The 14,227-nt window shown below is 54.7% G+C and overlaps 5 protein-coding genes across 5 annotated transcripts; 4 read left to right on the plus strand and 1 right to left on the minus strand.

Moving 5' to 3' along the window:
* Positions 1 to 69: 69 nt before the first annotated feature.
* GLRG_03730 (eIF-6 family protein) lies at positions 70 to 1,009 on the plus strand (the record flags this gene model as incomplete). The annotated part of the gene is made up of 3 exons (XM_008094415.1): positions 70 to 104; positions 226 to 384; positions 463 to 1,009. The coding sequence occupies 3 exons, from the start codon at positions 70 to 72 to the stop codon at positions 1,007 to 1,009; spliced, it is 741 nt and encodes a 246-aa protein (XP_008092606.1).
* Positions 1,010 to 4,290: 3,281 nt separating this feature from the next.
* GLRG_03731 (uncharacterized protein) lies at positions 4,291 to 5,325 on the plus strand (the record flags this gene model as incomplete). The annotated part of the gene is made up of 1 exon (XM_008094416.1): positions 4,291 to 5,325. One exon carries the CDS (start codon positions 4,291 to 4,293, stop codon positions 5,323 to 5,325), a length of 1,035 nt encoding a protein of 344 aa, XP_008092607.1.
* Positions 5,326 to 6,567: 1,242 nt separating this feature from the next.
* On the minus strand, positions 6,568 to 6,902 carry GLRG_03732 (NADH-ubiquinone oxidoreductase B12 subunit family protein; the record flags this gene model as incomplete). The annotated part of the gene is made up of 2 exons (XM_008094417.1): positions 6,568 to 6,736; positions 6,802 to 6,902. The coding sequence occupies 2 exons, from the start codon at positions 6,900 to 6,902 to the stop codon at positions 6,568 to 6,570; spliced, it is 270 nt and encodes an 89-aa protein (XP_008092608.1).
* A 634-nt stretch (positions 6,903 to 7,536) lies between these two features.
* Positions 7,537 to 9,114, plus strand: GLRG_03733 (CAF1 family ribonuclease; the record flags this gene model as incomplete). Its single annotated transcript, XM_008094418.1, has 2 exons — positions 7,537 to 8,001; positions 8,062 to 9,114. 2 exons carry the CDS (start codon positions 7,537 to 7,539, stop codon positions 9,112 to 9,114), a joined length of 1,518 nt encoding a protein of 505 aa, XP_008092609.1.
* A 2,911-nt stretch (positions 9,115 to 12,025) lies between these two features.
* GLRG_03734 (LMBR1 domain-containing protein) lies at positions 12,026 to 14,187 on the plus strand (the record flags this gene model as incomplete). The annotated part of the gene is made up of 2 exons (XM_008094419.1): positions 12,026 to 12,336; positions 12,393 to 14,187. 2 exons carry the CDS (start codon positions 12,026 to 12,028, stop codon positions 14,185 to 14,187), a joined length of 2,106 nt encoding a protein of 701 aa, XP_008092610.1.
* Positions 14,188 to 14,227: the final 40 nt, after the last annotated feature.

Genomic DNA, 14,227 nt, shown 5'->3' on the forward strand with positions numbered 1-14,227 from the left:
TATACCCCGATAACCTCCCCTTCCCAAAACACCATTCAGACAGTCAACACTCCCATAACAAACACAAACATGGCGGTGCGCGCGCAATTCGAGAATTCCAACGAGTGAGAAAAAAAAAGCCCCGCCGGAACGACCCCGCTATCGTGCTGCAGCTTCTTTCACCTGCACCGCGATGTCCTGCCAGACCAGACGTGCTGACCCTTGGTGTGCCTTTCTTTTCCTTAGGATTGGTTGCTTTGCAACCCTCACCAACTCCTACGCTCTCGTCGCTCCCGGCGCTAGCGAGAACTTTTACAGTGTGTTCGAGGCTGAGTTGCAAGGCGTGATCCCCATTTGCCGGGCCAGCATTGCCGGCGTCCGCATCATCGGCCGGTTAACAGCTGGGTAAGTCATACGCGATAGGATCGTGCATCTCTTTTCGGCGCACTCGTGAACTAGTCAGGCTGACCTGCGAGGCTCTAGTAACCGCAAGGGTCTTTTGGTCCCGAACACGACATCAGATCAGGAGCTCCAACATCTCCGCAACTCCCTGCCAGACGAAGTCCGCATCCAGAGAATAGAAGAGCGTCTGTCGGCCCTCGGCAACGTCATTGTATGCAACGACCACATCGCCCTCATCCACCCGGACTTAGAGCGTGAGACGGAGGAGATCATTGCCGACGTGCTCGGCGTCGAGGTGTTCAGGCAGACCATTGCCGACAACGTGCTTGTGGGCTCGTACATGTCGCTCACGAACCAGGGCGGCCTTGTGCACCCCAAGACATCGATACAGGACCAGGACGAGCTCTCGAGCTTGCTGCAGGTCCCCCTGGTGGCCGGTAGTGTCAACCGCGGCAGCAACGTCGTCGGTTCCGGCATGGTCGTCAACGACTGGATGGCCGTCACCGGCCTCGACACGACGGCAACGGAGCTCAGCGTGATTGAGAGTGTATTCAGACTGGGCGAGGGCCTGGGCCCGGACAACGTCAACACCAAGCTCAAGGACACCATGGTCGAGTCTTTCTACTAGAGAAAGGGTGTTGGTCGCTGCGGACGAGATTTTGGTGGAGACTGCCGGAGCGCTGCTGGGTCGGGTTTTTCGTTGGTTTGGGATACCATTAATGGGCTGAGCACGGTTTGGTAGGCTCATCCCACGAGCCAGGTTTAGGGCTCAGTACATCACGGGCGTACATCATAACGACCGGCATGAATAAAAGCCTTCGGGCACTTTGAGGACCCCATATCATGTTGCCAAGCCCCCCCCTCCAAGTCAAGCATTTCGAGATCTAGCCATGTGCGTATGGCGAACTACTGCAAGGGTCTTTGAAACATATGCTATGGCGGACGAAGAGGAAGAGATCATGTCTCAAGAGCACGGTGTTCGCCAACGTCAACATCGAAACCGACTGTCAAGTGTCGAGAGATCGAAGGCCAAGAGTATTCCAATTGTACTCCGCCCATGGGCATATTCGTCGGGAAAACAAGGCTCAAATGTTGCTTGTAAGAGCGTCCACGCCGCTTCCCACTTGGAAATACTGTATATAAGGAAGGAGGGGAAAAAGAAAGAAAAAAGAAAGGGGTCGTCTTGCATTGAAACAACGGCTTGTCTCTGATAACGGCAAACCTAAGCTTTGACTGAACGTTGGAGACAGGGCCTCCATGACCACCAGCCATCGATCATGACAGTCGCGGATGGTACGTGCGGCGGATGGAAATGCGGTATCCAAGATGCCGCGTCAAACGCGGACACCACCTCTACACATTTTCTTTGAATAGACGAGACAATGGGCTTCGGCAAAGGGAGCAGATAAAGCACGTTGCTCCGGGCGTGCCAGTCCAGCGCCGGTTGTGCTCCTTAGATTAGACCCTTGAATAGAGGAGGCGCCCCGCATGGCATGCATTCCGCATGCCTGAGCGCGGCAGACGGGGGAGGAAAGAGTGCGTCGGTGTTTCGAGCACGTAGAGTTGCTTTCGGGGCCCGGGATAGCGGCCACCTAGAACCATTGCTTGTGGTCTAGGGCGGTTGAGTATGTATAATGATGAGGCTGAACGTGCCCGCGTGCTTTGGGGTCTTGACTCATCCCATGTTGTTGATGATTTTGGGGGAGGAGATCAGCAACTGCCAACAGCGGCCATGGGGGATGTTGATCGTCAGCTCGATAAGAACCGGAAGAATAAGAGCCGGAAGAATTACCTTTGGACCTTGCTGCCGTCTGTGTTTCTGTCTAAATAGTGCCACCTACGCAACCGCAGCAGTTGCAACTCTGCCCATCCAAACCCCAAAATCGTAAGCAGAAACACATGCAGAATCCTCCACTATTTTGCACAGACACAAACAAGTACATACTTTTGGGGGTGTTTCCAGGGTTCAACGGAGATGGCACGGACCAAGAGCGATGGGGGGCGTGCTCTAGGCCGAATACTTACCTAGCCATATGCAAAGGGCAGTGCGCTGGATACAACACATCATCATCCTGAACAATAATAACCACAACAACAACAACAATACCATTTGTGTAAGATATGACTAGTTGTGGAAAGGCTGCGTGGGCGGTCCAATGATGACTGGCTGCACTGAGACACTTCGAATGCGTGTACAGGACTGAGTGGCTGTTCGTACGTCTCCCCCGGTACCGAGGCCCGGGGAGCGGGCTGTTGATGGGTCCTTTATGCCCAGCCACCTCCAATTACTGATGTTGACGTCGCCTGCGATCGTTCTGGTTCGCTTGATCAGGGACCTGACCTCACCGTAAGATACTCCCCCTCCCGGTTGGCGTCAAGTACGGATAACCAAGGCTGCTTTTATTTTATTTTGTAACCCCTGTCTCCCATCATTCGCTCTCGTCCACAGCCAACGTCGACGCCCTGCAGCCAGCCCGTGGCCCTTGACCTCGTGGAAGCCAGACACACATTTCTGCAATAGTGTAGACCGCAGTGGGGGCGGGCGTCCTCGTTTCTTGATGTCTGCAGCCACACAGCTCGGATCCGAGAAAGCAGGTTTCTTTGTTATTGGATTCCAAATGACAGACTGCCTGCCCACTTGCGCAACCTTTCTGCATACATAATACTCATACTACCTGTGCTCAAGTTGTCACGAGCTGGCGTTTATTCTATCCCCCATTCCCGACACGGTCCACCCGCTTTCGCGTCCCTTTGACCGAAATCAAACATCAAGCAGCATTGCATCGAGACTCCCGCTTTTCTCTCTATCCCCTGCACGACATAACTCGCTGCCCAAGGCAACGGTTCACATCACAACACTGCCCTTTTGTGTCCGGCCCCTCTGAATCGTCACTACGCTTCTGAAACGGGATAGCAAGCCTTTGTATCTCAGCCACAAGCGGATGGATTTACTCACCTGCGACTTTGACAGCTTCGACGTCTCCCTCTAGGCCGCGCCGCCGACGCCCAGCAGGGCAAAAGTTGTCGTCACCTTGTCATCGATCGACAGCTGCTTGCGCACTCGAGCGCTCCGTGGAGACCAGACCGCCGCCGCGTTCGTTCACAAGCCAGCGCACCGCGGCGAGGTGCATGCGGCTTTTGTGGTCGCCATCGTCTGCCAACTTGTCCCAGTTCGTCCAACGCTTCGCTTGCAAGGGGCCCCGGCGTCTACCTACTCTCGCCCGAGGTCTGTCCCCTTTGTCTAAATTGAATCATCGCCGCTACAAGCGTCAACGATTTGTCCATCCGAGTTCCAAGTTCCAACGTTATTCCCTCGGAAGCTCCTCATTTGGCCGGGTTGGTCCTAGTCGCTCAAAGGAAGATCCCGTTCGTGGCCCGAGTTGATCCATTTAGTCGGCATTCCCTGGGCTGGCCGCTACCATCAAATCTGCGAGCCCCCAGCCGGCCAGCAAGGAAGTCCAGAGAAGGAGATATTGGCCGATCCACTCGAAACATTAACCCATCATGCTAAGTCGTCACGCTGCCACCGTTCCCTCCACACCCGGCTCCCCAATGTCCGTCCCACACCCACCCACGCAGCGTCTTGGAATGTACGGGATCCAGACGCCCCGACACCAAGCACATGGACCCTCGAGCGTTGGTGCAGAAGACGATCCTGCCTCTCCGTGCGCTCTTCCTGGTGCTACGATAAACACCAAGCCGCCTGTCCATCCCGGCCCGGCTCATATCAGTTCGTCTTCTAACTCCCATCGAAGCTTTCCCCAATCACGCGCAGTTCATCATCAAAGACAGCAATCGGCCCCAAACTTTCCTTCATCCTCCTTCGACAACAATAGCAACAGCTCCATTCCACAAGTCACTGTTTCGCCATCCCTTGAGCGAGGGAGTGGCCGTCCCTTATCGGTCAACATGCCTTTCACAGGAGATGGCAAGAGTGGTGGTAGATCGTCAGACGCCAGAAGAGGGGGCGTTTTGAGCAGCCGGACACCCAAGGAAACTTCGCCGAGCACGTCACGGTTCGCCTTCTTCAGTTCGCCGTTCTCCAAAAACGCTCAACCCCAGGTCGACCCCACGCAGGACGAGGAACTACTTTCACTCGACATTCAGAATGCACTGTTTCCTCCCTCATCCCCGACCAACCGGGATGCCTTTTCGCCGGCAGCCTTCAAGAACCTCGAGGCCACCGCCATCGGCCTGCTGACGAGATTTCAAAGCGCCTACCAAAGACAGGATGCAGCTCTCCGGGAGCTACGCACAGAGAAAGACGCCCAGGCCGAGGAGCATGACGAGGCGGATACGCGGATTCAGCATCTCAGAGTCCAGCTGGAAAACATGGCCTCCAAGGTCGCCGAGCAGGAGCAGTCGATGCAACAGCTCATGGCGGAACTGAACGCCGAAAAGAAGGCAAGGTACGAGGAGCGGATAGCGCGCGAACGAAACCGACCCCTCTCGGAGGGGTCCACGATATCGGAAGATCTCGGCGTCGAAGAAGACATGGCCAGGCGGAAGTGGAGGAAGAGCGCGGGCTGTGATACGGACGATGAGAGCGTCGAGGACGCCAGCGTCTTCTCGAGGTCGCGGAGCCCCACCACTGCTGCTCCGAGCGTGTTCGAGGGGAGCATCGTGGACATGTCACCGACGCCGCAAGCGCCAAAGGCCAACGCGCTCGGCCCGCCGAGGCCGTCGCGGTCGTCCGTCCAGAAGCCCTCGCCCCAGCAGGTCAGCGTCTTCCAGAAGCTCATGAGAGGCGTTACTGGGGACACCGCAAATCAGGACGGCGGCCCCACGTCGTGCGCGAATTGCCGCGGGCAGGACCAGCGGGCTGCGTGGGATACCGTCAATCTGTTGAGAGACGAGAACCGTGGGCTGAAGCATCGTGTGGAGGAGCTGGAGACGTGTGTGGATAATGCGCTGGACGCGGTCAATGGCCATGGGCTCTATTGATCGGTGTTTTTGGCATTTCTTCAATTTTTTTTATATCTTTTTGGTGACATACCCGCTAGATCGAAGTTCGATCTCTGCGGCATGACGGCGTTTACTTGGTTGTTTCCGAACGGAGTTGTCTGGACGGGGTTTCCTTGGCATATTGAACAGTTAAAAACCGATACCAATAAGCTGGCATTGTTAATGTTTTGTCGAAATACCGCATATACCTCCTCATATGAGTTGAGACCTAGAGAATGAACAGCATTATCGAACGTGTGCAATGAGATCTGATGATTCCTATCCATATTCTTGTTCGTAATGTGATCGCGTCGCGGCCTATTCTGGCTGAAGTTTCGCCAAGTAAGACTCGTGTATGTTAACTTGAGGCCCTGGACATGTCGTCAAGGTCCGAGAGAGTAAGATGTTGGTTTAGAATGCTGTGTAAGCAACCAAAGGTAGACCACGTGAGCCTGGTTGCACAGGAAGCTGGGCTCCGATTATGAGATTTGTGGCGTTGCGGATGAGGTACATCTGCGCCACGACTTGTGCCCGGGGCGTGCCTATTCTCTTTTTTCTTTTTCAGCTTTTGCTTCTATCTTTATTTTTACTCTTTAGGTCTTTTCCTTTGTAATTGGACAGTGGAAGAATGGACGAGCAAAAGAGCCGGAGACGTGAGGGACGGGATGGCTCCTTTCAGGCACACAGGCTCATTCCAAAAGGAGAGGACGCGCCATCGCGGGCTGCCCGGGTTGCTGCATAGCCATCCTGATGGCGCAGGCGCCCAAGTTTAGAGGATGCTTGGCAGGGGCCATCCCATCTTCTAGTTTGCGTTACCTTAATTCAACCTTGCAGTTGCGTCGGCGATGGCGACCCTTCACGGTTGCGAACCTCAAGTATGGCGCCTAGAACGTAGGGAACCTCTAATTAGATCAGAAAGCTGTCTACGGGAACTTGCGTGACTGATCCGTTTATCAGTTTCTGCCGCCTGGATACAAGAAGCCAGCAGGACTTTCTCTTTGCCCGGTTCATTAGGCTGTTGAAGATCAAAGACGAGTCTCTAACTGATAGTCCTCGACGGCCACAACACACGTTTCCCTAGATGTGTCGCATGGCTACGCTGCATTTTGATCGCAGGAACACAATTCGTCCTTATCGAGACCCTTCCAACGAGCCGGTCTGCCGGCTCGAGAGGCAAATGTACATCGGAGCAGTCGTTCCTCCCCCTTCCTCCGTCCTCACCCTCTCTCCGTCTGCAGCCCTCTAGTGATGGTCCTTGCCGTGGCTGTCGCCGTGGTGGTGATCGTCGGCCAGGAAGAAGTACTCGTAGGCGCAGTAGCCGGCGAAGGCAACGGTAGCGATGCCGAGGCCGGGGAAGGATCCCTTGAAACGGTTGAATCTCGTGAAGGGGCCCTTGTATCTCCAGGCCTCTCTGTGGTTCTCAATCGTCAGCGGATGCCGCAGCGTCGCTAAAAGGGTATCTTGGGGTGTACTAACGCCCTCTCCCAGGGGTCGTATCTGGGCTGGCCGGCGGCCTCCTTGAAGGCTCTCATGTCGAAGCCGGTAATGTTGGGCTTCTGTCCGCGGACGGACGCCATTGCTAACCTGGTGTCGGAGGAGTGTCAGCGGTCCAGTCACGTTTCCCCAACATCAATTGGGCACCTCCGAATGCGAATACCTCGTTGGCTGCATGATTGCTGTGTTGATATCGTCTTGCCGTACAACAATGGACGCTTCGGTGGTGGTCAGTCGAGTTGGGGGGAAGCTGATTGGAGATCTTTGAGATGTTGTCGTCGGCAAGTACCGCGGTACGTACCTCTTTGGCTCAAGGCCCCGCACAGACCATCCCTCGACGTCCATGGGACTGGTTGACCAGAGCAAGCCTTCAGGCCTCATTCACACATTCTGTCCAAATCCGAGATCACCAGACGTTCTTGAAAGCGCTTCTGCTTCCCACGACCCCCGGACGAACGACATCAATCGAAGCGAATATCTTGATTCTCCGAAGGAAATTTCGACGATTCTCCACGAGCCAAACCAATTCCCGACGACCGACGGCCAAGAACAAAGGAGCTCTTTTTGCTGCTAGTCCCCGTCCCATTACTCGCATCTCCAGACGCAAATGCAGGGCCGTGGATCGTCCACAGCCCCTCAATCCCCGACGCACCTTCGCTCGACAACGCGGTGAATCACGAATCTTTTGTACAACCCTCACGAGAGGCATAATCTGTTATGCCGCCACAGCTGCCTAGGTTCCCTGGCGGGCCAAACACTATTTCGCCCTACCACCAGCAGTTCTCCTCCCACGCGCAAGGCCACGGCCCTAGCCATGGACCGCCCTTGGGTGCCAACCCTTCCTACCTCAATGCGAATGCCGCCCAGATCAGCCCTTTTTCCACGAACGGAAACGTCCTCAGCGGCACCCCCGGCCTGAATGGCGGCTTCCCTATCGGCGCCGACACCGGGCTGGGGAGCCATGCTGCGCGGATGGGTTTTGCGCACGCGGCAAGCCTCCAGCAGCAACAGCAACAGCAACAGCACGGCCAGCCGCAACACAACTTCGCGCTCGATCACGGCGCTGCGCCGGCGCGGACGACGCAGAACAAGGGGAGGATAAGGGAAGTGTGGAAGCACAACCTCCACGAGGAAATGGCGGTGCTGAGGGAGCTTGTCGATAAGTACCCTTATATCGCTATGGTTAGCGGGCCCGTAGAACACCCAGGTCGATGAAGCCGAAGCTGACGAGCTGAAATACAGGATACGGAATTCCCAGGCGTGGTGTCCCGGCCAATGGGCTCTTTTAGGGGAAAGAGCGATTACCACTACCAATGCCTGCGAACCAATGTCGACATGCTCAAAGTCATCCAGATCGGACTGACGCTGTTCAACGAAGACGGCGAGACCCCGCCCGCGCGACCGAACTCTCAGCAGGACATCGAACTGAGCGCAGCTCAACGAAGAGCGGCGTCACAAGGCCCGTTCCCTTACGCATGGCAGTTCAACTTCAAGTTCTCTGTCAAGGATGACATGTACAACGAAAAATCGATTGAGTCATTATCCAGTGCCGGAATCGACTTTGCCTCTCTCGAGAGGGACGGTATCGACCCCCACGAATTCGCCTCCCTCCTTATTCCATCCGGCCTCGTATGCTTTGACAACGTGAAATGGATCTCGTTCCACGGAGGCTACGACTTTGGCTACCTTACTAAACTCCTCACATGCAACGACCTCCCCAACGACGAGGCGGACTTCGATCAAGTCATGAAATTGTACTTCCCGTCGGCTTATGATGTTAAGCACCTCATGAAGCATGCCATCCGTCTCCACAACTCCGGGCTCCTAACTCCTAGCGACCCTAGCAGCGCCGACATCCTCCAGAAGTTTGAACACAAGTCTGGCCTCGAGAACATCGCCGATTCTCTAAAGATTAAGCGAGTGGGGAATGCGCACCAGGCCGGTTCCGATTCCCTCCTCACGGGCAAAGTTTTCTTCCAGATGCGGGACAAGATCTTCAACGGAGAAATCCCAGAAGAGCACGTCGGCAAGGTCTGGGGCTTGGGCATTCCCGAGCTGTTGGTCTTGGACAGACTGTCGTTCGGCAACAATGGCGGGAACCAGGATTCGACGCAAGGCCAGGGTCCCAACGGCCAGCACAACGGAGCGCCGAGCACACCTAATACCGCCAGCGTTGGCCTCGTAAGCACACCCGCCGCGCAGTCGCACAATACCAACGGCATCTCTATGGGGCCAATGACGCCGGGCGGAGGAGGCGGAGTGTTCGGCAGCTTTGCCTTTGGAGGCTCCAGATGAGCTTTCACGTGCGCATCCTTGCCGAACCGGGGTTGCTCGAGGGGACGAGGAAGCCATCAGTGTGCGTTAGACTTTTTTGGAGGGTACTGGCCATGGCGACTTGCTCTCTAAGGGGGTCAAATGCAGCACTGGGCTTCGGTTTTGCATACTTCGTCTATACATTCCGCGGGGGGGAACCTGATCTCCCCCTTGCCTTTTCGGAAGGAGAAAAATAACCTCGCTGAGAGTAGACCAGGTTCGTTTTTGTCCACACGAAAAGAAAAAAAAATTGGCAATTTGCTTTCCTGTCTGTATTTTTTTCTGTGCGGTGACGTATGGAGTTGGGATTCGGCAAAGTCCTTGGTTCCAGCATCACGTAGGGCGCAAAAAGAATCTGCGGCGGTGACTGGCGGTCGGGTATGTTTTCTCTTTACATCTGGATGACGGTCGGGGTCTTTTTTTTTCGTTTCTGGGAGGGTCAGGAGAACAGGGGGTGCTCTCGGGATGAAAGACGACGACTTATATGCATGCCACCTGCGAACACCATGTTTGGGTAGGGGAGGTCATTCGGGAAGAGTTATGAAGAGGAGGTGAGGGGAACATGGAGGTGACAATGGAATGAATACGTGTAGGCCGTTAAAGGGGGTAAAGACAGAAGAAGGGGACGAGCGTATGAAACTTTTTTTCTTTTTCCTTTTCCTCTTCAATCATGTACTGTACTGTGAATACCTGGGGTCAGGAACGGAGGGGGGGCTTGGGCGTGAGAACGACTGGAATCCAAACGCGAGTTTAGTTGTTTGCTCTTCTCGACTCACTTTCTTGGGCAACAAACGTTGAGAGGAGGAGGGAGGGGATTGCGTGCGAGTGATTGTAATGTCGTTTGGAAGGCTTCGTCTTGAGCTTGTGTCGAGCTACCTATGGGCTGGCGAACTTCAACAACCTGACAGCGTCTGGACTGGTCGACAGCTGCAGATCTGTGAGGGCATTCTGGCTACCTGACGGCTTCGCTTGCCCTGTGGGGTTTATGTTTACTCCTGGCGTCTGTCTTGAGAGAAATGGCTTGACGGGCTGTCGTTGCTGCTTGAAGTCTTGTGAGGATGTGCTCAGCCGATGACAAGGGGTCTTGGTCATAGCCGCTAAGGCGAGTCCCTCTCCCGTCTCTCTGGCCGTCTCTCCTCAACACCTGCGTGCCGCTGGACTAGAAGCATATTCACGGTTACTAATGCCAGTTTTTTGCGACATTCTTGAAATCGAGGGCTCAACCCTTCTTGTCTTGATGATGAATTGAGATTGCTTGAATTTTGAAGCTTCTATAAAAGAACAGCTCTGGCTACCAAAACTATACGTGTTGGCGGTTGCTCATACCACTCGAAAATAAGATAAGGGGCCATGGACCCGGTGTAGTTCTTCGACCCTTATAATACGACCACCGTCCCGAGATGAACTGGTGAACCGCTATACTTGGCATTCTGCCCTTTGGGAAAGACTGCTGACTCTTACCATCGGAGTTCTGAGAAAGGACAAGGTCCAAATCGATGTGACGCGTATGCGACTGCTTCAGCACTGGTGGTAGTCCATTGAACCGAAGCTACCCGGCAAGCGAGTATACCTGCTCTGAGACCTTTTCATACATGAGAACTCCTTCCCGTGCGGTACTTCCAGTGAATACAAGTGGGCGCATATACGAACTGATCATCTGAGGCAATTCTCGTGAGAAACAAGATACGTTAAAAGAAGCGGATCAGCTCAGCCAATCGATACATCCTCCTCGCGGTACGTGTACCTGACTTGTGTACAAATGTGCCAACAGAACGCCATCCATCTGATAGGCTAATATTCGTTCGATCGATCGATCGCGCGAGGTTCTTTGTACAAAGGATGTCCAAATACCTTCTTTAGCGATCGGGTCACAGCAACCTCTCGAGCCCAATGTCTTTGCTTACTTTCATAAACCCCTCAAGAAACCAGGGCCACCAAGTAGAACCGATAGAATCTTATTTTTGATTGATGACCAAACTACCTACACCCTGAACCACCTCTATCGTTCCTTGATGACAAACATCGTCCTTTCCGAATGACGTTGAAATCAAGGTCCCGCTCATGGACTCAAGTTCAAGGGGCAGCGAAAGCCTTGGTTCATCTCGCAGAACCACCGAAGATGGTAGCTGTGTTTCTACGACTGTGTGTGGATATTATTGTGTAGGGGAAACGCCTTGTGGTCGTACCTCAATACGGCTGTTGCTGTCGTAGGAGTCTTGTATTACCTTATTTCACATGGCTAACAAACAAGCTGACCTATTGACGGTTGAACTGCGGCATTCTCTAAACCATAATCAGGAGCCATGAGAACACCGTGTGAACCATATTGGATAGTATTAGTCACCGGTCCTAGCAGGGCGAACCATGTGGAACCAAGGTGCCTAGTGCATACTAGAAGTATCCCCCAGAGAGATCGCCACTCCTATCATTATCAAAAACAGGGGGCGAAGCTTGATGTCGACGACCTCCCGAGGGGGGGGGGGGGGGAGCGGATCTTCCGGCAACGAAGATTAGGGTCTGGTAAGGTCATCAATTAAACCTACACGAATGGTGCAAGGAGACCTCTGCGAGTGCTGCACAGGTGACGTAACCCTCGTGTTTGCGGACTTTACAGGCATCCCGGGTCCGTGCACATGGCCTGGTCCCGTCACAGTCCGATCGCCTATGCCAAAACAATACATTCCCAGGGTGCTTCTTTGGGAGACTTTCGGAAGTCTACAGCTTTACCACTACCCCCCCAAACGTCCGCCGCACCTCGAAATCTGCTGCTCATTAAACCAGCAACCCACCGTAGACCATAGACCGTATCCTTCACGTATACCACCGACAACAACACCGAACCCAAACGAGTCGCAGCGCAGCACCCCATGGACGCTGCCCCGACAACAACACAATGTTCCACGTCGTGAGCGCCTCGTCGCCAGTGCCCTCGGAAATCTTTGCGCTTCTTGCGCTGCTCCTCATATCCGTCATCGTCCTACTTATCCTGCGCCACTTCCTACCCCTGCGAACAACGCCGGCTTTCTACCTGGTGCCCATCTTCTTCGCATTATGGCTGCCCGCATGCATGGTGCTGCTTGTGCCCATCGACCTGGCTTCTAGTGCTAGGACCGACGATGAGGCCACGCGCGGCATCTGGCTTCCACAGCGGCTGCTATTAGTATCGTGGAGGATAACGTACTGGCTGACGTTTGCCCTGACATGGTACGTATTTTGCTGTTGGTGCTGGTCTCTACCCGCGCTGATGACGTTTCCCGCAGGTTTATTCTTCCCATCCTCGGCGAATACTCCGACTCTGGCTACCGCGAACCGAACGACTGCCTGAAATACTCGCTTCGTCAAAACGCTCAATACCATGCGATGGTACTAGGAACTGCTGCCGTCGGACTCGCGTATCTCTTCATCAGATATAACCCAAGTCCCACAACACTCAAGACATCTTTCATGGCACTCGCATATTTTTATGGCCTGGTCTTCGCCATCTATCTTATGGGACACGGGCTGGTTGCGGTGCCTCGTCGGCTTTTCCGGTATTCCTCCATCAGCGGGAGGTTACGCAGACTACAGATCCGTGCGCCGAAACTTTACGAAAAAATGGAGGACTCATTGCTGAACCTGGAGGATATCGAATTGCAGGTGTCGGAGTTGGGCCGCCGGAAGACAGGTAGCGCCGTCAAGTTCAGCGAGTGGATCGACGAGCTCGTCGAATCCGCCAACATGCCCGAGTCGCAGCCCCGGACGGCTGTTGGATCTGTCGACAGCCGCGCCCTGCCGACCGTCATCACGGAGAAGTTCATGGCCGATTTGTCGAGAAGGTTGATGCGCGCCCGGCATGCTCGGTCCCGTTACGTAAACGACTGGAATGATCTGTTGAAGGAGGCATCGGAAACGCAGGCTATCTTGGACTCGGCCGCCTCGAAGAAGCTCGAATTTAGCTCACCCTCCCCCCACGCCGGATTCTGGGATCGATTCACCATCCACACACCCTACACACGATACCTGTACTACTATCATTTTGAGCCATATGCGTGCATTGCCCTCGGAGCATTTCTCGCGGTGGCCTCGGCCCTTATCATTTGGTCTGAAGTCATCAAGGCGGCCTTCCCCCAACTGTCTGTCATTCGCTTGACGGTAGTCCACCACTGGGTCGGAGAAAAAGGACAGGTCGGGTTTGCCGGACAACTTATCTCGGTTCTCTGGCTTCTGTACATGTGTGCAGCAACCTTCATCACCATGACAGAGGTGAAGACTTGGCGGGGACGCGCACTCGTTAGACGCAACACGGCCTACGAATCGGCATTCTGGTACTCCGGCCAAGTTGCCAAGCTTAGTGTTCCTCTATCCTACAACTTTATGACCTTCTTGTCCAGGGACATCTATCAGAAGACGCGTTTCTATTCCTTCCTCGGACAGCTCATCGATTTCACCGCGATGGGCCGCTGGGCGGACTATCTCTTCCCCATCTTTGTGCTCCTCCCTGTCGCAGCTACCCTCTTTGGCTTGTACGGGAAGATCAAGCGCCTGTTCGGCTTCGGCGGCGAATTCATTGACGACGACGACAACGGCGACGGAAGGGTCTTTGGAACGGGCTCTTGGCGCGAGGGTCGAGACCTTATCGAGCGCGAGTTGGGCGGCAACTCTGCCCTGCGACGCCGCGAAGAGGCTTTCGCCAGGCTCGAATCAACCGGAAGGTCTGCGCCCGTTCTGACCATTCCCGGCGGACGTACCGGCGCCGCGGCATCCCCGGCAAGATCTCCTGTTCGGGCCGTTCACAATCGTCAACCTGGCCAACTGGCAAGGAACAGACATTACCGTGACGATGAGCCAGAGGAGGACCAGAACTTTTTCGAATCGCTCGGCCATCGCATGAAGAACACGATGGACACGTTTGAAGCTCCGCAATGGTTCCAAGAAATCAAGAAGCCCAAGTGGCTCGGCGGCGATGACGATGAGCCAAGCAGCAGTAGCCGTGGTGGTACAGCCAGGGGTGGCGATGGCGGCGTTGAGTCTGACATTCGACGTTGGTTCGGTGGCGAGGGCCGCGTTCGGCTGTGATGTTGGCCATGAAAGTGGCTGAGATCAACTTCTCCTTTGT

This window comes from Colletotrichum graminicola (assembly GCF_000149035.1).
Source record: "Colletotrichum graminicola M1.001 genomic scaffold supercont1.11, whole genome shotgun sequence".
Taxonomy (NCBI): Eukaryota; Fungi; Ascomycota; class Sordariomycetes; order Glomerellales; family Glomerellaceae; genus Colletotrichum; species Colletotrichum graminicola.